The sequence below is a fragment of the Mucor mucedo genome (assembly GCF_025094135.1).
Source record: "Mucor mucedo strain NRRL 3635 chromosome Unknown EV154scaffold_152, whole genome shotgun sequence".
NCBI classification, from domain to species: domain Eukaryota; kingdom Fungi; phylum Mucoromycota; class Mucoromycetes; order Mucorales; family Mucoraceae; genus Mucor; species Mucor mucedo.
Window position 1 is genome coordinate 26812 of NW_026252436.1, and position 21970 is coordinate 48781.

At 36.5% G+C, this 21970-nt stretch overlaps 10 protein-coding genes across 10 annotated transcripts; 7 read left to right on the plus strand and 3 right to left on the minus strand.

Annotated features, from left to right (window-relative positions):
- Window positions 1-745: 745 nt before the first annotated feature.
- EV154DRAFT_74839 (mitochondrial carrier domain-containing protein) lies at window positions 746-2162 on the plus strand. The gene is made up of 3 exons (XM_051607757.1): window positions 746-922; window positions 978-1814; window positions 1879-2162. The coding sequence occupies exons 1-3, from the start codon at window positions 835-837 to the stop codon at window positions 1899-1901; spliced, it is 948 nt and encodes a 315-aa protein (XP_051452242.1). The 5' UTR covers window positions 746-834; the 3' UTR covers window positions 1902-2162.
- On the plus strand, window positions 1895-3785 carry EV154DRAFT_526417 (Prenylcysteine lyase-domain-containing protein). Its single transcript, XM_051603390.1, has 4 exons — window positions 1895-2107; window positions 2167-2549; window positions 2613-3246; window positions 3315-3785. The coding sequence occupies exons 1-4, from the start codon at window positions 1987-1989 to the stop codon at window positions 3725-3727; spliced, it is 1551 nt and encodes a 516-aa protein (XP_051452243.1). The 5' UTR covers window positions 1895-1986; the 3' UTR covers window positions 3728-3785.
- Window positions 3437-4717, minus strand: EV154DRAFT_577684 (Alpha/Beta hydrolase protein; the record flags this gene model as incomplete). The annotated part of the gene is made up of 4 exons (XM_051606533.1): window positions 3437-3915; window positions 3981-4309; window positions 4367-4513; window positions 4573-4717. The coding sequence occupies 4 exons, from the start codon at window positions 4715-4717 to the stop codon at window positions 3730-3732; spliced, it is 807 nt and encodes a 268-aa protein (XP_051452244.1). The 3' UTR covers window positions 3437-3729.
- Window positions 4718-6825: 2108 nt separating this feature from the next.
- Window positions 6826-8469, plus strand: EV154DRAFT_486650 (uncharacterized protein; the record flags this gene model as incomplete). The annotated part of the gene is made up of 1 exon (XM_051598873.1): window positions 6826-8469. One exon carries the CDS (start codon window positions 6826-6828, stop codon window positions 8467-8469), a length of 1644 nt encoding a protein of 547 aa, XP_051452245.1.
- Window positions 8470-9373: 904 nt separating this feature from the next.
- On the plus strand, window positions 9374-11336 carry EV154DRAFT_526422 (uncharacterized protein). Its single transcript, XM_051603391.1, has one exon. The coding sequence runs from the start codon at window positions 9475-9477 to the stop codon at window positions 11131-11133; it is 1659 nt and encodes a 552-aa protein (XP_051452246.1). The 5' UTR covers window positions 9374-9474; the 3' UTR covers window positions 11134-11336.
- A 1067-nt stretch (window positions 11337-12403) lies between these two features.
- EV154DRAFT_526425 (uncharacterized protein) lies at window positions 12404-14375 on the plus strand. Its single transcript, XM_051603392.1, has one exon. The coding sequence runs from the start codon at window positions 12453-12455 to the stop codon at window positions 14127-14129; it is 1677 nt and encodes a 558-aa protein (XP_051452247.1). The 5' UTR covers window positions 12404-12452; the 3' UTR covers window positions 14130-14375.
- EV154DRAFT_606793 (nucleophile aminohydrolase) lies at window positions 14376-15582 on the minus strand. The gene is made up of 6 exons (XM_051607563.1): window positions 15488-15582; window positions 15335-15417; window positions 15146-15269; window positions 14835-15080; window positions 14659-14771; window positions 14376-14598 (listed from the first exon to the last, which is right to left on the minus strand). The coding sequence occupies exons 1-6, from the start codon at window positions 15506-15508 to the stop codon at window positions 14436-14438; spliced, it is 750 nt and encodes a 249-aa protein (XP_051452248.1). The 5' UTR covers window positions 15509-15582; the 3' UTR covers window positions 14376-14435.
- Window positions 15583-15584: 2 nt separating this feature from the next.
- EV154DRAFT_526428 (uncharacterized protein) lies at window positions 15585-16941 on the plus strand. Its single transcript, XM_051603393.1, has 5 exons — window positions 15585-15960; window positions 16021-16072; window positions 16136-16231; window positions 16294-16355; window positions 16412-16941. Exons 1-5 carry the CDS (start codon window positions 15754-15756, stop codon window positions 16904-16906), a joined length of 912 nt encoding a protein of 303 aa, XP_051452249.1. The 5' UTR covers window positions 15585-15753; the 3' UTR covers window positions 16907-16941.
- Window positions 16937-20391, plus strand: EV154DRAFT_472685 (galactosyltransferase-domain-containing protein). Its single transcript, XM_051597913.1, has 4 exons — window positions 16937-17056; window positions 17113-17337; window positions 17394-18262; window positions 18318-20391. The coding sequence occupies exons 1-4, from the start codon at window positions 17048-17050 to the stop codon at window positions 20272-20274; spliced, it is 3060 nt and encodes a 1019-aa protein (XP_051452250.1). The 5' UTR covers window positions 16937-17047; the 3' UTR covers window positions 20275-20391.
- Window positions 20392-20501: 110 nt separating this feature from the next.
- EV154DRAFT_451685 (cystathionine beta-lyase) lies at window positions 20502-21921 on the minus strand. The gene is made up of 2 exons (XM_051597252.1): window positions 21664-21921; window positions 20502-21609 (listed from the first exon to the last, which is right to left on the minus strand). The coding sequence occupies exons 1-2, from the start codon at window positions 21881-21883 to the stop codon at window positions 20618-20620; spliced, it is 1212 nt and encodes a 403-aa protein (XP_051452251.1). The 5' UTR covers window positions 21884-21921; the 3' UTR covers window positions 20502-20617.
- Window positions 21922-21970: the final 49 nt, after the last annotated feature.

Here is a 21970-nt window from a genome sequence, read left to right on the forward strand (position 1 = left end):
CATTAACACAACAGAATTTGAGAGCAATCCTCCTCCACAATGTCTTGTTTTTATTTTCTTTCTTTTGTAAATTGCCTTTCTATTTTATACATTTGTCTTTATTTTAATTGTATCAGTACACACGCACACAAACACACGCAAACACACGCACAACAAAGCGACCAGAAAAAAAAAAATTGAGTCATAAAAAAGGTAAGTGTTTAATTTTTTTTTTTTTTTTTTTGTATGTGCAAGGGCTTAAATAAAATTAAAATCATTCGAATTTCTTTTTTGTCTCTTATTTTTATTTGTTGTATATATTTATTTTTTTGAAAGCATGTCGAGTATAAAGGTGAATCCTCACCGACCTTATTATACACCTGGTTTACATCATCAACATAATTATACCTCTTTACCTTCCAATGACTCTATTCCACTGTTGTTATTGGAAGAAAAAGAACAGCATGCACAACTCAAAGGCCTGACCACACGAGGCACTAGTTTCGCTCTACTAAAATATTTCGTCACCATGTTGACAAGTCCCTTTGAAGTCGGTACCACTTTACTTCAAGTGCAATATTCACCACACCAAGACGTGGAAGTCATTGGCTTACCACAAGAGTCTTCACTCTCTTCTTCGGTAAAAAGATACTCTCTTGAACATACACAAATGTAGTCTGACATGACTAACTTCTTTTTGTTTAGATTCATCACTACGATTCAGAAGAAGAAGCGGATGAGGAAGACGAGTTTTTTAAAAGACCGGAAAGGACATCGATTGATAATGTGCGTATCAGGACAGAGTTTTTAGGATCTGTCAGTGTCTATGATGAAAAGCATCGACCTATCCAACAAATGGCACCCATGGAAGGAGGTGGTGTTCTAGAGATCTTGAGCTCCATTGTAACACAACCTACCGAAGGATGGAAGTCCTTATTCAAAGGTAAATCATGATATATACATGTATAAGATAGAAAACTAACATGAAGAATGACTAGGCCAGAGAGTGACTTGGGTGTATGAAATGCTTCGCACAGTATTAAGGCCAGGATTAGAAAGCTCTTTAAACGATATGTTTGGTTTATACGATGATACGATTCCCTTATTGCATTTAGATAATGTGACACCGAACATTTCAACTATTGTCGTATCTCACCTTGTGATTGGATTATTACTCAGTCCTTTGGAGATTATCCGCACAAGGCTCGTTGTCCAAAGTGCTTCACCTCTCTGCAGTAAATACAAAGGTCCCATTCATGCTTTACGTACCATGTTGCACGAAGAAGGTGGCCTCTACGGCATCTATTTTGAATCCAAGAACCTGTTTCCTACCTTATTATATCACATCATTACCCCACTTTTAAGCTGTAGTACACCTTTGATTATTGCTCGATTGTTACATATCTCGGCTGCTGATAGTCCGATTCTTTATGGTGCGGCAGAATTGGCTTTATCCACACTGGGATTGCTTGTGATGTTGCCTATTGAAACCATCCGTAAAAGATTACAGACACAGGTACGCGGTGATTTCAAAGCTACTGTGGCATTACGCCCTGCTCCTTATCGAGGTTTCTTTGATGCCTTGTACAAGATTATGAAGGAAGAAGGTACACGTAATAAGCGATCTGAAAGTAAGCCTGTGGTGATGGATTCCGATAGTGAGAGTGATGATGATTTATTCCCTGTCCGACGACGACAACAACAACAAAAGAAATCTGCCACTGGAGGAGCCACGGCAAGTGCTTGGGGTATCCGTGGATTATATAGAGGCTTCACCATGCAAATGATGGCTAATGTCATGGTATTTGTTTTTCATACCATGAATGGCATTGAAGGTGAGAAGAATGGGTTCATATGTGTGATTATTAAACTAACCTTTTTTCTCCATATCTACAATAGATGGGTTCAATGGCATCATTTAAAAAATAAAAATAAAAAGCGCGGCATAACATTTTGCATAAATATTTTTCTTTTCTTTTCTTTTTTCTCTCACACACAAGAAATAATATGAAGACATTACTCTTGTTATCATTACCCTTGCTGACAAACATTGTAGTTTCTGCAGACATTGCCCAAAAGGTGCTTCATGAAAAAGACACGCCTATTATCAAGTCTGTTGCCATCATTGGTAAAGCAAAAACAATAAAACCTCTATACATTTATAAAATAGTAAAAGTCTTTTTATAGGCGGAGGAGCCTCAGGCACTTCGACAGCATTTTGGCTAAGCAATGTATTTCCAGAAGATGAAAACGTTCGCGTAACTAGTACAATTTTCGAAAGAAACATGTATTTGGGAGGTCGTAGTACGACTGTGGCTATCAAGGACGATCCTGGGCTTGGTATGATTGAGCTGGGCGCTTCCATCTTTGTGGAGGCTAACAAGAACTTGATGAAGGCGACAGAGCGGTTCGGCTTAGAACTAACTCGGTTAACTGCACTTGCGGATGAAGTAGAGAGTACAAGACCGGGATTAGGTGTATGGGACGGTGAAGAGTTTGTGTTTGAAGAAACAGGAAGTTATTGGGATAGTATGAAGGCTCTTTGGCGTTACGGGTTTACACCCCTCCGAGTAAGTGTTTGTTATTTGTTTTCGTGGCAAAAAAATAAAAAAAGTAAACTCATGTAAATTTAGTTTCAAAGTACGCAAAAGAGTGTGGTTGAAAAATTCATGGACTTGTATGATACAGAACATGGTTTTGAAAACATTCAAAAGATTGTAAAGTCGCTTCAATTTGAAAGCTTGTTGAATCAAACAGCCGCTGCTTATTTAAAAGAATTGGGTATCAATGAACTCTTTTCGCATGAAATCCTGCAAACAGCCACTCGAGGAAACTATTGTCAGAACCTGGACTCGTTACATGCTCTGGCTGTCATGGTCTCCATGGAAGCGGGTCATGGCACATGGGCGGTGGAAGGCGGCAACTTTAGGATCTTTGAAGAGTTCGCGCGTCGTTCTCAAGCAGCACTCCAATTGGGTACAAAAGTCGTCTCAGTGCATAACATTACGGAAGTAGATGCTTTGGGATACCATGAACATCGTTATGTAGTTGAGACTACAGATGGAAATTTACAAGTGTTTGACGATGTTGTACTGGCTGCCCCCTTAAAATTTTCGGGTATCCAGTTCCCCTTTTCGACAAAGGAGTATCAAAGAGATTATCACGTGGTGCATGTAACACTGGTAGCAGGTCATGCCGATCCAAGTTATTTTAAACGAACCCTCGATACCATGCCTACCTTTGTAGTCACCACTGGAACTCCTTTAGGTAACAAAATAGAGTTGGTTAAAATAGATACTTTTAGTCTAACGTGTATATTTTTTTTTACAACTAAGCCGACAAGTTTGAAAATGGCAAAGCTCCCTTTGATACGTTCTCAATTCATCGTGTACTGGAAAATGGAGAGACAGTTATCAAAATTTTCTCACCCAGTAAGCTCTTGGAGAGTGAGTTGGACCAATTGTTTTTAAATCGAACTTGGGTACACTATAAAGGATGGCACGCATTCCCTCAACTCCATCCTGTCACTGACACTGACGATTTCCCACCCTTTTTACTAAGGGCAGATGAGGAAGATGATTTTGGTATTGTGTATACTGGCGCATTTGAAAATTTTATTTCGACGATGGAGACACAGACTATTTCAGGTAAGAATGCGGCACGATTACTCTATGAGAAATGGTGTCATACGAAGCAAGGGTTCAACAAGCATTGTCAAGAGTTTGGTGATGGATGGGGTAGTTCTTAAATTTATTTGACCAAATAAACATCAGACATATTTTCCAGTTCAATATTTCTTCTCGACATATTCTTTCCAAAAAATGTATGGATCAATCGCCATTCTCTTTCAGAAGATGGCATTGTATGGTCCTTGTTGGTGATAAAAATCTGTGATGTCTCTGCTGTGGATCCACATTGTCTTTCAATCGCCTTAAACTATGCCATTTTCAGCTTTAGTCTTTTTTATCAATTTTCACACTGTAACAGTATGGATTACTTACACGCTTTTCAGCTTCGAATTTACTACCAATGGTTCCATCTTTTTCTCCTTGTGTGACTAGAATATAGCCAGCATATCCATCACCCAGCTTACGATCAACGCGTTGCTCCTCCAGCAAGTAGCCGCTGATGCTCACAACACCTCCCAAGTTTCTCACTTTACCGAACAATACGGTATCCAATGCGACTGTTCCACCTTGAGAAAACCCGAAGAAAAAGATATTACTTGGGTTGAAACCACAGTCTTTTATTAAGTGGTTGATAAGTCCATCCATCATTTCGCGTGTGCGCAATAATCCCTTGAGTCGCTCTGGGTTAGCTGGTGTCAGTACTATAGAATGTGAGTTAGTATCTAACAGAAATAAAAGAACGCATCACTTGTACGTACAATCACCCGTCAACATGTCAAAACTGGGAAACCATTGAAAACATCCGTCCATGTAAGGAACAGGTTCTGGTGCTTGTACTGATAAAGTAGCAGTTTGAGGTAATTTTAATTGTTTACCGAGGTTGGTGAAAGGCCCCTTTGAATCGCCTTTGTTTTTATATTTAAGTATGTGTTGGAAAAGTGTTTACAATTAAAAACTTAAGTACCTAAACCATGAAGTAAAACAAGTAGATTATGATCAATGCCATCTTGGCTTGGTGTGTAATCGAAACTTAATTTTGTTTTGCTAGCTTTAGGTGGCGTTGCCTTGTTGATTTGAGCTGATGGTGTTTGAACATTGATTGCTTGCATTTTTGAAGTAAAAGTTTTTAAATTGAAATCAAAAATCGAGGTTTATGTAAATCAAAGACTCCGCCGAGACAATAAAATTTAAAACAAAATGACAATTGGGTTTAGTCTTTGTCGTAAAACTCAACTCATACAGACATAAATACATACCTGCGATATATTGAAAAAACTGGTCTCTTTTTTAATCATGAAAAATACGATTTGTTACACTTTCTTGTCTGTTACAGCTTTTGTAAATCAATTAGACGGCTTGGATCGCATGTCAGCAGCAAAAAATTATGTGAGGCCTTGTACAGCGCTCATTCGGCCGTTCCTAGTTACACTTCCAAGCTCTAAACCCAAAGTTTCCGTGCATAGATCTATATCAGTCAAGTATTGGAGTGGCATATTCAACTTATTAAAATCATCAGGCCTAGTAGGTAGACAAAAGTATGTTATTGGGGGTTGTTACTGTTGTAGAGAAAAGTAAAAAGGGGGTCAGTACTGCTACAACTAAGTCGTCTCCTGCTTTTATCGAAAATAAGATAGAGATAATTTTACAACCTATCAGGGGGTATTTGTATACAATCAAAAGGTATCCATGAGGAATAAATCAACAGTGACCAGCACTGAAAATTCCATAACAAGCAAACCATGGCAGGCATCACCTAATTGATGGTTCTACTAAATATAGAAATAAAAGCAGGAAAGATAAAAGCTGCGTAAACAGGGTTACGACTTACCAAACTTAGCTTAGTGAAGACAAGAATTAAAAAAATAACGATAAATAACTTGTATATATTTAGCATTTAAAATTTAATATCTATTCGCCAAAAACTATTTGAAGCAGAGCAAATACGATACCCGATGTCTGTTTTATTTTTGCTTTGTTTCTTTTTTTCTTTTTGCTTTGCTTCTTTTTTTTTTCTTTTTTTTCTTTTCTTTTTTTTCTTTTTTTTCTTTTTTTTCTTTTTGTGACAAAGGAAGAAGCAATATAATTTTACTCGTATTACCCTAAATTAATAACAATTCCTGTGTTTTTAACTAAATTTACAAATAGAAAAATGTAGGTTTATATTTATATATCCATTAGCACGATAGTCATTTATGTAAACGTCTTTCCATTTCTTTCAGTTTTCTGGTTGGCATAAATAATTGTTACTTTATAAAAGCTTCATCATATTTAATAGTAATAGTCAGAATTGTTGCACACATAGTTACAATGAAACGGGCGGTTTGTTTCAAGGGTTCTGTTCAGATGCTTTCAATCGATAAGCAGGAACTTATTTACACTTATGAAATTCATATATCTAGACCTTTTAGTGTAAGTAAAATTTACACTATATAAGTAAAGTATGTCTGTTGTCAATTGGATGTCCAATTGGTCATTTGTTTGATATTAAAATGTACTTTTCAGGTACTGCTAGTATTCCGCATTTAGAATTTGTTTCTGTATTACAAAAACCACGTGTGGAACCCAACGTCTGGATCATCCTGCAAAAACCGATATGGAGCACAGCCGCAGCAGCAATTGCGAATGTATACTTTCTTTTTTTCCTGTTCAGCACTATAATAATGGAAATAGGATCCACAAAATACTTTCTTAACTGTATACTACAATGCGAAAGACAAAGAATTCTTCAATGAAGCATAACAGAAACAACTCATCATAAAAATATTAAGCTGTATGTGTAACGCGCCGCAGTTATTGCTAAAGATTTGATAAATTTCAATTATATTTGAGAGTATCAAGCAATTTTATCCAAATGTGACCAAATGTATCTTTTTTTAAAAATTACTAAGACATACTTAGAATCCATGTTTTTTATGTTTGATTATCGACGCATTAACTTATCTAAAATGTAGTTCATGCAGGCAGGTATTTGGTTTTCCAAATTGAGTACTCTTAAGATTTTAATACAAAACGTTTATAAATATCTTTAAAGGTTTTTATGAGATCTTAAAAGCTCGTGCAAACACCCCCATGAACGTATTGTTAAAGGTCATCTGAATCCATTTGTGTAATTGATAAAAATAAAGCTAACATCCAATTATCTATATATTACTAGACATTGAATCACATTCGTCCTTTTTTCTTCATTATTTTATTTTTTTATTTATTTTTTACATCAATGTCTATTCAAAATATACCGCAAGAAATTTTAACTCAAATATTTTATTCGCTCGACAGAAAAGATGTCTACATATCCATGTTCGTATGTAAAATGTGGTACTTTGCCGCTTTGCCATCTTATTTTCAAAAGGTCAATTACTTGGCATCATACACCCCAAAACAACTTTTTGGATATGGATATTTGATAAAAGAATTGACTTTAAACTGGGAGGATCCCCAATGGTATAAGCGTGAAAAAGAGTGTTTTGTAAAGATATTATCTTATGCCCCGAATTTGAAAAAACTCGATTTTTCTACGAATTACCACTGCTATATTGAAATTTTGGATTTTTTGCTTCAACTTCCGGACGCAAACAGATATTTACGTCACATTGAAGAAATTGTTTATGGTAAATATTGGATGTCGAAAACAAATCATTTTCTTGTATGTTACAATGCCCGTAAATCAATCAAACGAATGAAACTTTTTGTATCTGGTGAAGATGTATCAAGTGAGCGAAAAATACGATTACTTGATTACTTACCTCATTTTACATCACTCACTCGCTTGGATATTGAATACGTCAAAAGCAGTGATCTTACAATATTTGATATTTCGCTCTGTTGTGAGAATCTTACAGAACTTATTTACGTAAACAAGTTTCCAACATCTTCACACTTAAAAAACCACGTCAGCACCAAAAGAAACAAGCATTTAACACGCTTAACAATAACTTCGCGCACAGATTCTATTCATTACTTTAATTATATTCGTACTGTCGTGGACCAACTGGAATATCTAGACTTGAACTTTGGATACAGTGACGAATCCAACATATTTCCATTGATTGAACAATTTGCTGAACAGCTAAGTAACATCAAGAATTTAAACATTATTGCAGAAGCAGACGGCAGACCAGATATTCGACTTATACAGACAAAGGCATTCTACAACACCTTATTGAAATTAAGAGGTAACTCGGATTTACGGTACGATGCAACTATCACCTCTGTTGGGCGTAAAGATCAAATTACTATTAGTAATAGTAAATCCAATTTATCGTACGGGATAACGATACCTCTTTGCCCTGGTTTTAAGGATAAACATGGAATTATCAAAAGCTTAAATTTTCCGGAAGGTAACAGGGTCAGCTTAATGGATATTCTCTCTTTTGCCAAAGGTTTTCAAAATCATGAAACTCTTTATGTCCAATTTGGATGCTTTCACTTTATGGCCAGTAAAACAGCAATATCCGTCTCCAGTAATAGACCTTCACAAAAATTACTTGATCAGATACACGAAACCTATCCAAATGCAGAAACAATCATTTTCTCGAGAGAAGAAAATTTTAGAGGGAGAATACTTGGAACTACCTGGGATTTAACATCTTTTAAACGCTTGAATAATTTCAGTTTTGATGCTAATCACATTTGCGTAAAAGATTACGATTCTGCGTTCCTTAAATTTGACTACGGGGGCTTTCACAGCTACAAAAGAGTGTATTTTAATGGAGATGGCAAAAAGAATATACCCGTGACAGTTGAAGAATTATCAAAACCCAGCACAAATACAATGGTTGTCACTATCAAAGTTTGCAGCCAGTTGGTTGAGATTCATTGCAATGCCAATGAATTTCTCACAGTAGAAACAGTTTCTTTTTAAAATAAATATGTTTCCTCGTTCATTGTCTGGCCATATCCAAACTTAACAATCGTGTTCTTGCTGTTACTATCAATGTTACTGCTGAGTCTGTTGAAAATACATTGTGACTCACAGAATAAAATATAAAACGGAGTTGCAAATTGTAACCAAATGTGCCTGAAAGAAAAAAAAGGGGGTTGGGACCTTTTTACTCTGTCAAAAAAATAAAAATAAAAAATGAATGAACTCGCAGCTTGTGCACTCCTCCTAATCAGAAAGCGTGCAGCAAATAGTATCCTTTATCTAATAGCACTCAAGAAACTGAAGGATGAAATCGACGCTGATTTTAAGACAGGCAATTCAGGTGTGAGACGTAAAGTCATCAAGAAACGCATTAAATCAAAGCGTCAACATATGCCGAAAGTCAAACCAGTTAACGTGATAAAATCCAGTCTAAAAAGCGACAGCTGCACGGAGGCATATGTGTCACAGCGTTAGTGGTGAAGTCGAGGTTTTCAAAATAGTCTCACCCTCCTTCTCAAAGTAACTAATGTTAACACTGCTGTGATTGTTTTTAATCTCGATTTCGTTCATGTCCGTCTTTGGAAAATCGAAGTAAAACTTTTTTAAACAAGAAAAACTATTCAAACAAATAAATATATAGGGATTCCATAACTTACGATTTTGACATTTTTGGCGTTCTTCATGTAGTTTACGGAGTTAGAAAGCCTAAGTAAAAAGGGTAAAAAGATACTGTGTCGTCGAAAAACAGTGCTTGAAAGTGTCATCATTTTAGGGTTAGAGAAGGGCTGTAAGTTTGGAACTGCAAAAAAAAGAGAAAAACTAATTCATCCATATGAGAGGGCCTAAGGTCCCGATCGCAGGTCGGTTTTTTTTATCTTCCAAATTAGTAATATGTCCTTTTTTTTTATCCAATCATATGATCCTTGACAATAAGGAATATTTTACATGACACAAGGCGCAGTAATTATTTGCTTCAAACCCTCTTTTCTCTGTTAACACATCATGCCCTCCAAAATTGTTCCTAATGAAATTTTGGTTCAGATATTCTGTCTACTAGACCGAAAAAGTATTCATTCTTTACTGTACCTTTGCAGACAATGGCATACTGTTGCAACCCCATTTTATTTTCAAAAGATCCGGATTAAAGAAACAGATTTAGGATTCGGCACACATTTTATAAACGGACATATGACACAAGAGCTTACTTTATACAAAGAAAGTAGGGCAAATCAGTTTTCTCTTCAAAAATTAGGCGAACAACTCTTGCTGCTGCTGTCTTATCTACCAAATTTAGAAAGGCTTGTTATTCAATTATGTCGCCATTCACGTCATTACCTGTCTATTTTACATCAACTTAAAGACACAGATACGTATTTACAACGTATCCAAGAAATTGTCTTCTACTCAAATTACCCAAAAGAGCATGTTTCACACTTTCTTGCTTGCTATAGCTTTTGTAAAACGATTAAGCGGCTTGAAACCGATGTGAACGACAACTATCTTATGGCCACTACATCAAAGCATTTACATTATTATCTACCACAGTTTACTTGCTTGACCCACTTAGTCTATAACTGCCAACAAGGAAACGATGCAACTTTATTTGACATTTTAAATTGCTGTGAAAATATTGTAGATTTTCAGTTCACCAGCCGTCACCCCATTCCTTCCCGAGCAAGTAGTCAAGTTGACACTACATATAACAAGCATCTAAAACGGCTGACCATTTCTTCTCTGATGAATATATCTGCATATATTGACTATATCCGAAACGTACAGCCATTGGATTGCTTGAATCTAATCATTCATCAAGATGGATATAAGTTATTTCAGTTGATTGAACCGTTTGCTGAGGAATTTCAAAAATTCAAACATTTAAAAATTGATTTTGATTACGGACAAAGCATATCGATCCCACCATCATACACCAACGTATTTTACAGCGTTTTATGCAAACTGAAAGGTGATAGAAATGTATTGTATGATGCCATATTTAGTTCCTTCAGTTACAATTCAAGAAATTTCATTACCGCTCTTGATGATGAGCTAAGTTTTGTTTATGTCATAAACAGTGGCAATCAGAAATTCTTTGTCGACACGCATGGAATCGTGAAAAGTCTAAAATTTATGAAAAACAGATCCACACTATTGGACTTATTCAACTATGCGAAAACGTTTCCTCGACTAGAAACGATCTGTATAGAATTCGGTGATTTCTATTTAAAGGCCAATAAATCAACGGTAATTACGAATTGTTTTAGACCTACCCAAACTTTTTTCGATCAAATACACACTTATCTCCCTGATACCGAAGTTATTACATTTAAACGACAAAATCCTTTTAGCGGTAGAGCACTTGGAACCACATGGGATCTTACGGATTTCAAAAGTCTCAAGGAATTCAACTTCCATGTTAATCATTTAGACTTACAGGGTCATGACAACACATTTCTCAAATTTGATTACGGCGACTCCCATTGCTACCGAAGAGTACGCTATCACATAGATATACGGAAGAATTTGGAATTTGGGATTGTATCCTCACCAGAGTGGAATAGCCGCACATTGATCATTACTATCAAGGTCTATAGTCCCTCAGTAGATATAAATTGTATCACAAACAATTTTTATACGGTAGAACCTGTGGCATATCTTAATTAAACATACTACTTGATAAATTTTGAACAAAATACGTCTTCTTCTATCGATGTTCTTTCGGAAACTATCTCACTTGTTCCTATCGCTGTCTCATGCTAGCAATACATCGTTTTACTTGTTGTATTTCTTTCATACTCTCTATTATGTCGTCCCAAAATTTGTCGTTGTGTTTGACATCATCAGTAAACACCAAACTTTCATTGTCGATAGAGTTTGACACAGACCGGAAAACTAAGTCTACCACATTATGTGAGACTGCGCTAAAAAGTTGAGTAATTAAGGATCAACGCATCTTAGTCCCTAAATTCTGAAGAAATAGAAATGATCGATATAAGCCAAACAGATCAAACCAGTTTATTGCTGTCCATTTAAAAAACCTTTACATGAATTTAATACAGTGTATATACTACTGTATTAATTTTTTATTAGATGACCATATTGTTTATCGGGTTATGCTTGAGACTTTGCCTCTCTATGAAATAATTTCATAAAAAGCACAACTTTCAGATCATATAAACCTGGTTATTCATCTTGACGCGCATGAATTATTCTAGGTAATCGAGCCATTTGTTGAAGATCTTCGAAAATGCGATAATCTCAAAATTATCTCTCGACATAGCATTCATTTGATAAATTCGTCCTCCTATACAAATGCCTTTATCTATATCCCCTTCAGTGATGGCTTCCTTAGAACTTAGCCGCTATGTATATATTGTCACCATCAAAGTCTGTAGTCAGATGGTTAACATAAAGTGCAACACAAGTAGTTATTTTGCCGTAGAACACTTATCCTTCTCATAAGATAATTAACAAATACGGCAAGCATGTTTTCATAGATAACATAAATTGTTATTCACGTTGATGTTTATAAATACTCAGGCGGTATATTATTTTCTAATTCTTCCTTACCAGTATTTCCCCCTCTCAGTCTTTCTGTTATTCTGCTCATATTTATATACTCTGGTAGAACATAACATCAATGATTCTCTGGTTCATATCATTTATATGTGTAAGTTGTAAAGCACCACATTGTAGTCGAGCTGAGGTCCTGCATTTCTTACCAATTTCATTTTGATTTTAATCTAACTGAGAGTAACTGCAAGAAATACGCAGGAAAAGCTCATGCCTGGTACATCACTTTGTGACATTGAACTACAGGTAGTGTTTCCGTGTGTTCTTACGATATGTGTAAACTATGTGATTGGTCAGGGAAAAAAAAGGTTAATTTATCTGGCACAAGGCGTCGCGGTTATTAATTCACATCCCTTTTCTCTCTTTCTTTCTTTTTTCTTTTTTCTTTTTTTTTTTTTTTCTTTTTCAGTATGTCCACTGAAAATGTTCCAAAAGAAGTCCTGGTACAGGTGTTTTCTCTACTAGAGAGAAAGGACATTTATACATTAATGTATGTTTGTAAACAATGGTATACGGCTGCGGTTCAACTCTATTTCCAGAAGATCCGAATCAAGGAAAAGCATATCAAAGTGGATAAGCCTTTTATAAATGGATACTTAACACGAGAGTTCACTTTATACAGAGAGTATGTAACAAGTAATCATGTCAGCCCAAATCACAAACTAGATGAACCAGATTTTTTACTGCTGCTGTCGTCTCTTCCGAATTTGGAAAAACTAGATTTTCAGTTCTGTATCCATACAGGCCATTACATATCAATTTTACGTCAACTTCCGGATACAGATTTATATTTACAGCGTATTAAAGAGATTGCGTTTCACTCTAAATATCCAGAAGAGCATGTATCCCATTTCCTCGTTTGTTATAATTTTCGTAAATCGATTAAACGACTTGAAACTGATGTAAACAACAATGATCTAATGTTAGCTTCATCAAAAAGCTTATTTTATTATTTACCCCGATTTACTTGCCTGACTCAGTTAACTTATAATTGTCAGCAAGGCAATGATACGACGTTGTTTGATATTTTACTTTGCTGTGAGAATATTGTAGATTTCAAATACAGCAGTCGTTATCCCATTCCTTCCCGAGCAAATAGTCAAGTTGGGACCACAAGCAACAAACATCTAAAACGCCTGACGATTAATTCTCCAATTAATGAAACTGCGTACGTTGACTACCTACGAGTTATACAGCCTTTGATCTACTTGAATTTAACTATTCAGCAAGATGGGTATGAATTATTCCGATTGATCGAACCATTTGTTGAAGAACTTCAAAAATTCAAGGATTTAAGAATAAGATTTGATTACGGCAGAAGACCTTCATTGTCGCTCTCACAAACAAAAACAAATACATTTTACAATGTTTTAGTCAAGCTGAAAGGTAATAGAGATTTACTGTATGATGCTACTTTTGATTTTTATGGTTGGAGCTCAAAAGATTTTGTTACTGTTCGCGAGGATAAACTAAGTTTTTCTTATGTCATGGATGGGTTCTTATATAGAAACTTTGTCGACAAGGAAGGAATTATAAAAAACCTAAGGTTTACAAGAAATCGATTCTCTTTATCAGAAATACTGGAATATGCGAAAACCTTCCCTCGGCATGAGACTCTTTCTATCGAATTTGTGAAAAATGTATTTTTCCAGGCCAGTAAAGTATCAATTACCATGAATTGCTTTAGGCCCTCGCAAACTTTATTTAACCAACTATACGACTATCTACCGGATGCTGAAACAATCAGTCTTAAACAAGCAAGACCTCAAAAAAACATCGATTTTGGAACGACATGGGATCTTACAGCTTTCAAAAGCCTCAATGAATTTAACTTTCATATCGATCATATATACATCCATGGTTACAGCTTTGTGTTTCTCAAATTTGATTACGGTGATTTACATTGTTTTCAACGAGCCTGTTATTTTAATGATGTCAAAAAGGACCTACATTTTACGGTCAAATCATCTTTGGAAGAATTGAATAGCCGTGTCTTTATTGCTACAATCAAGGTCCATAGTCCTTTAGTGGAGATTAATTGTGTGACATCCGGTTTTTATACATTAACACCATGCCCTGAAGAGTAATTTGTTTTAATAAAATGGTACTTTCCGAAGGTATCTCTGTAAACTGATGTACAAGATGCATGTTTACAAAATCTGTAACACAACGGATTTAAGCATCCTATATTTAGCATTATGTCAAAGCGCGTTATATCTCGTTTAATTTCCATAAACCATCCCACAGATTTTATAAAAATGCCACTCTTTCCAAACCACTTGAATGTACGACAATTCTCTAGTGTATCACCGCAGTTTACCCTCCAATGGAAAATGAAAAATAAAAAATTGCATAAATGTGTTTATTATCCCTCAGACAAAAAAAAATAAAGTTTAGTCTTCCATCTCATCATCTGAAGATTCCTTTGCTAATGTCTCTGCCTCCAACTTGATATCCTTTGGTACAAATTGATGCTTATATTGTGATTCTGGGCAGATCCAACTCAATTCCAATTCAAAGTCCTTATCCTTTGCATCATCGTGACATGAGTAGATACTAATTTGAAAAATCATGATTAAAAAGAATAGGGAGAAAATCGTAGCACGGGAAACTTACATTCTGGTAATTTGGTTAACTGCTTCACGGACAGTCATATTCTCTAAATCAAGCTTTTCGATTTCTGTCTTGGCAATGGATTTACCCTTACCAATAGCACATCCACGGTAACCCTACAGAAAAAGAGAAAAAAAATGAATAGGTGAACACAACCTAAAATGACACTTAGGTCTTACCCAGTAGACACCAGAAGGTTCAACCATATATAAACTAGGTACTTTATCGGTCATGGAACCGATAATAGTACTTGTACCAAAAGGACGAACACTGGAGTATAAGGTATAGGCAGAAATATATTGACCTAAACGATCAGCAATGGTTTTTCCAGGAATAGGTTGTCTATAGATATCTCTCCAAGCTTGAGCTTCGTCACGAGCTCTGTTGACAAGATGTCTACCATCAGCTAATAAACCTGCTGTAGCCTTATTAATGTATAAAAAATGAGAGGTGAGCAAAATTTGAAGGAATTGTTTCTGTTTTCTCTTACAATGCCGACATGAAGATCTGCGCTTTGAATACGACGATTTGCACCTGCGACTAAAAGTTTGGATTGAACAAGCTTTTCAACAGCTAATACAACACCATCTTTAACACGAAGACCGATAGCGGTACTGTAACGCAAAGCAATAAGTACTTTATTATTTCGAAATAAATAAAATTTGCGGTTATTATTTACCCACTGTTATCGACAGCCTTGTTTGCATATTCTACTTGAAAGACGCGTCCATCAGGAGAGTAGGTGGAAACAGATAAATCGTACTATAATGAAGATGTCGCAATTAATTATTTACTGGCAAAGAAAAAAAAAGAAAACGAATCCTGGACTTACTCCTGTACCGATTGAAGTCATGTTGCAGAAGATATATAAAAAATTAAAAAAAAAAAAAGGTGAACCAAAAAAAATTGGTTATATAGACTTTTGTGAACGTTAGCCCAAGGCCGCGCGTTCCAAGAACTCCGAGTGGCAAAACAGAGATGACGTGAAATTTGTGCTGTGTAAAAAAAGGGGATATTTCCAGTCACAGAAAAACAACACAAAAAAAAATAACTCACTTACTTTTTTTTTTCTTCTCTATCACCAAAAGACGCGTTATTATGACTTCAGCATACTATTACAATCAACAACAACCAGGTGGTTCTATTCCATCTGTTCCCCAACAACGTATTCCTGGTCAAATCGGCATCAGTCCTGCTCAGGGACATTATATCCAACAACAGCAACAACAGCAACAGCAACAACAATACAGAAACCAAGCCATGAACGACCCTAATGCGCATCGAAAGCGCCCTCACACTAATAAGGTACCTTACAATAGAGAAAATATGATTGACAGACAGAACTGACACTTAATTCATAAATAGCCTTCGAGACCCACAGCGCCACTTACTGACGACGCAGACGAACCTTCAGGAGGTTAGCTTCTTCTTTTCTTGAATAGTATAAACAACCTGTTTTTTAATTATTGCTTGAATCTAGATGAGTTGGATGATATTTCGGCTCGAGATATTGCAATGGCAAGATACAAGCGTAATCACGATTACTTGTCCGAAATTTTTACCCCTTATAACGCTGGTAAAAGAGAAAAGAAAAAAAAAGTAATCTGAAAACGACAGTGTTTAATCTTTATTGCTCAGCTTCCATTGTACCTCCCCCATTGGACATTAGCCAGACAAAGGAAGAGTTGGATAAGCAAATTGTAAGCATATAGTAACTTGTGTCGAAGTACGATTAACGAACGATATAAAAAAATAGGAGGAACACAAGGAAAGAGTAGTTCGACAAAAGACTAGTCATGAGGAGAAAATGAAATTACTGGAGAAAGAACAAGAAAAGTTTTGGAAGTTGATGGGTCAGTTAAATGAAGCCAGTACATTAGAGACGATTGATGAAGCGTCACATGCGTTAGCTAAAGAGATGGGAGTTCGTATTGAACACACACCCAGTCTTGTCAAAGCTGTTTCGATACCCGGAATTAAAGATGAAGATTTAATTGAATTAAACCAACAAAAGGATGAACATGAACAAATGGAAACAGATGAACACAGATCTGAATCACCCAATAATAACGAATTGTTAGAACAGCAAAATGTGATTAACAGTAATGTAAATAATAGCAACGATGATAACAGTATGGATATGTTTTTCGATAATTCGAGACAAGAAGAAGAAAATACAGATAGTTTCTTTAATGAGATGGTAAACACAGATGACGATCCATCTGTTAACGAATTCTTGAACACTGAATAAACTTTTTTTTTTTTCTTTTTACAAACTCAGGTTACAATAAAATTTCTTTTTTTTTTTTTGATTTTCTTACTCCCTTCTTTTATTCTTATAAAAGGGTCTCAATTCAACATATATTACACAATTTGTGTGATACTATAATCCATGGCACAAGTAAATGAAGAATAATATAAGAATTGAGGAAGAAAAAAAATTGACCTTTGCTATAGAAAAACACGCTGCCATTTTTTCGACAGAAACGAATTTTATCAAGTTTAAACGTACCTCGTCGATATGAGATACCAGTAAGTATCCTACGAGCTCTGAGTTGCGTCCCTGCCGCGCTAAATATCATTCACAACCTGAAAGCATCTTGGCAAGTACCTGAAAGAGATGCAGGTGGACCTTTAACAATACAAACAACACAAGCCGAATATTATGTGGCTATACTTTGGGTGAGTATTTCTTTTCTTTTCGACTCGCTCAGTATTATTAACACATTGAAATAAAGTGCATATTAGCTGGTTATTGGAGCTGGATTCTAGCTACCAGTATGATGAAGCGATGGCTTTATCATTACGAAATCAAACATGCCATCATTCGACTATTAACACTTATTGTTGTCACCTGGTGTTTAACAGGCATCATCGGTTCAATCATCGATGCTTCAGACCCCATTCGGATTCAGATGACCATCTGTTTTATTCTGTTATTTTTAAACTTTCTCAAGCTGACGTTTGCTTCTAGTACGAAATACAGTCAAAAGATCGAAGATGTTTTACCCACCACTCGTTTCAATTTAAAGAGTACAGCAGTAAAGATTCTGCTATTACCACTATTGATCGTGATGGGATTATCAGGATTTGCGCTGACTGGACAAGTCAATCGATTACAATACAATTCCATCCTATTGATGAATAACCAACCACCTTTTGAACTGGATAGTACGGTCAGCCCTATCACGGGCGGGATTACGATTCTTGTGTTGATCTTATCTTCTTGGACTTCACAAAGTGCTGAAAAACGCCAAATCTTACGAGACACAACGTTACATTGGACTGAGAAAACAAGTGATACAAACATCATTTATAGATTTGTTGTGGGTCAACCCCCTTCTCCACGTATTCAATCCTGGATGGGACCAAAACTGTTGGCGGAATCGGAGAAATATCATGATTTGTTGGTCGTACCAGCTCCAGATCTACAGTTGGACAAGAGTAAGAAATTATTCGAGGCCTTTAAATGGGCGTCTTCTTCTGTACGTCATGACTATCTCGTCAAGACAGATGATGATGTCTTTGTCAGATTTGATGTTTTACGTAAAGAATTGGTTGAATTGGGTTCTCCCAAGTCTAATTATTGGAACGGCTTTGTTTACAGGTAAACAATCATCTAATCACGACGATCCCCCCATACTGACTCTTTTAGGATATAGAAATATGCCAATCGATTATTTTAAGCCCAGTTATAATATGGATCACGATTACGCTATGCCAGTTTTACCAGCATTCACTTCAGGTACATTGTACACTATTTCCAGTGACATTGTGGACAGAATTGCTAAAATAGAGCACCCTCAACGCTTTGTGAGTCGAGACGATGTAAACTTAGCCATGTGGTTATTCGGATTTGATATTGAACCAACTCACGATATACGTATTCAAGACTCAGCCGATGCATGCGAAGAGTCCATGATCGCCAAACGATTTCCTTACGACAAGTTTGATAAGAGTATGAAACTCATCTATAAGAACACCGAGCACAGACAGCCTCAATGCTTTGGCTTAAACAAGAAAAAGAAGTGTGCTGTATGTTACCCTTGTCATGGTAAATCCGATAATTGGCGTTCCAGCAATTTACATTGTGACCTTGAACGCGGTGTTTCTTTGCGTGAAAATCAGGCTTACAAGAAAATTTCTGGTCCGGTTGTCAAGGATACGTTACCATCGTCCGTCATTGGTGTCAATGATCAATGGATTATTAAAGATATCCTGTCGGCACGTTCATCTATTTATACCGAGGATGAGGAAAATTGGCACTTGTTATATTGGGTTTGCTGGACAAGTGGTCCCGAGACATTTACAGATCGTCATTGGCGTGCGATTGAGATGGTTTGGGTTCACGAACCTAACGCTGTAATTATTATGATGTCTAACTCACTGCCCGAGAACTTCTTTAACGAATACTTGGCGCGTGGTTACAATATCCAGTTAGTCAACTTTACCAAAGAAAACCTGTTGAAATGGGACTGGTATTTCGGACCTGGCACCAAAGATTGGATTCAGGACTGGGAGAAATGGGATGGTGGACAATACTTTAACTACCATTTGACAGATTATATTCGTTGTATCTTATTGTATAAATACGGTGGTACTTACATGGATATGGATGCGTTATGGATCCGTATCCCTCCCAATTCTAATCAAGAATTTATCGGGTCGGATTATTCCAATAATTATGATGATCGTGCATGGACGCTTGATGATAAAGGTCTGTATCTACCTCAAGGTCTGATGCGATTTAAACGCGGTTGGAAACTATTCCGAGAAATGGCGGAAGGAGCTTTTGATTCCTTTATTTATGACCCTGATTGCTTTAACTGTGGTGGACCCAAGGCTATCACATCCTATGTTCGTGAACGACGCGCTGTGCTTGAAGAAGGCGGATTAACCATCTTACCTCGTAAAGTCTTGTATCCATACGGCTATAACGAAATTCACAAGTTGCTGGAACCCAATGCTTTAGCTGAACAAGATGTCAAAAATAAGATTGAGCCTTTTAGTTGGAACATTCATTTGTTCGGCAAGATGACAAACAATAAGCCTGTGCAAGCGGGAAGTGCAATTGATTTTGTGTTTAGAAAGTTTGATTTAAATATACCTCATCGTGGTACCAAAACACATAGTATCATTTCGTCTACAGGTACATATGATGTCCCCATGCGCTTAGTAGGTCCCCGCGACTATCTCTACCACTCCATCTCAGAACGTATGCTGGAAGATGATAAGAAACATGATAATCTTTTGGTATTACAACCTGTGCCTGGCAAGTTTCAAGGTCTGAATGTGATATTTGTACGTGGTGGACCCAATAAGATCTCCAAAGTGACATTGCAAGTGGAAGCTTCCATTGGACGTGGTCGTATTAACAATGGCACGTATGAAAAGAAGACACGACTTGAGTTACAAGATGTGACTATGCGAGAAGTGAACAGTGTGCTGAATACTTTGGAATACAGTCCAACTAAACTCATGATGGCCAACGGTGGTCGTGACCGTTTCACAGTAGATTTAACCTTTGAGCATGATGCCAAGGTAGAAAAAGATCAAGTTCAAATCACGGTGGTTGTAGTAGAACCTGTGGAAGAAGATGATCCCCTTGAAGAAGACTAGTAAATGCATCATATATCATTAGAAGAGAAAATGCACCTTCTCATTTATACTCCCATTTTTTTTTTTTTTATTATTATTATTATTTTGAAATAAAGGTATTGTTTCTATTATTTCGTCAAGTTGTAAACCCCCCTGAATTCATTTGACGTCTATTTCATCATACATTCAGCTTATTGTATAATATTTACAAGCCTACCGGAGACTCCGTAAAAAGACAAACCGAACTATTTATTTTTACAGATGTTTTTGTTTTATTACATTTGTTTGTGAAAGAAAGGGTGTATACAGGAAAAAATAAAAGGGGGGGGGGGATTATATGGATGTAAAAAGAATGTGTATGTTTCTACTTGGATGGTAATGCGCCGGAGATATGTAAAGCCTGTTCTAAATCTTCTAAAAGATCCTCGACATCTTCAATACCGACACATAAACGAATGAGATCTTCAGGGAGAGATCTTTCAGCGCGCACATGAGCGGGAATAGAAGCGTGGGACATTCTACAAGGCATACTGATTAATGAATTAACGCAGCCGAATGAAACACTAATACTCCATAACTTGGCTCCCTCCACAATACGTTCTGAAATGCCCGTATCGCCTGTTTCAAAACTCAAGACGGCACCGGGTCCGGAAGCCATGCTGGCATGTAAATCATGTTGAGGGTGAGAACGAAGTCCAGGGAAATGCACTTTAAAACCTTGATCCTCCAAATAATTGGCAATACGAATACAGCTCGCTTGCTGTTTATCCATACGTACAGCTAATGTCTTGACACCACGTAAAAGAAGCCATGAGTCAAAGGGACTTAAACCACAGCCTGTGGCATTAATCACATAATAAAGTTCATCACCGACGGCAGCCGTTTTTGAACCAATGACACCGGCCATCAAATCATGATGACCGGATAAATACTTTGTGCCCGAATGGTATGAGATATCAGCCCCGAGTTCAAGAGGACGTTGCAAATAAGGAGACATCATGGTGTTATCGACAACAACCAATGCGTTAGGACAACGTTCATGTACGTATTTGGAGATGGTGGGGATATCACTGATTTTGATGAGAGGGTTGGTGGGAGACTCCAACAAGACCAAACGCGTCTTGTCAGATAAATAAGGTAAAATAGAGTCGGATTTGGTGGTATCGATATGATGTGTCTTGACATTTTGACTCTTGGCCAAGAAAGTTAAGAGTCTGTTGGTACCACCATAAAGATCATCTCCAGCAATGATTTCTTCACCTGCGCTGACGAGGCGAGTAATCACGTCCAAAGCACCCATACCACTAGTTACAACCAATGCTCTTTCAGCACTCATGATCTTTGCCAAATGGTTTTCTATTAGATGGTTAATAAATCTAATTAAATATATAATGATTGTGTACGACTTACCAACATGAGTACGGGTAGGATTACCACTACGAGAGTAATCATATTCACCAGATCCAGTAGCTGTCTTTTGCTTAAAAGTAGCTGTTTGATAAATGGGAACAGAAGCGGCATTATGTGGATCGTCTGAGTTATCAACAGTAACTACTTCAGTTGCAAACCGATATTTTCTGGTGGTACTTGCTACAGAAGCAGTGGGTGATGCTGGAAGAATATCTGTCATTATTTAAAATAAAGTGAAATAGAAAGAAGAAAGATGTGAAACTATATTTTAGTGGGAAGTTTTTATTATATGTACAAAAAAAAAAAA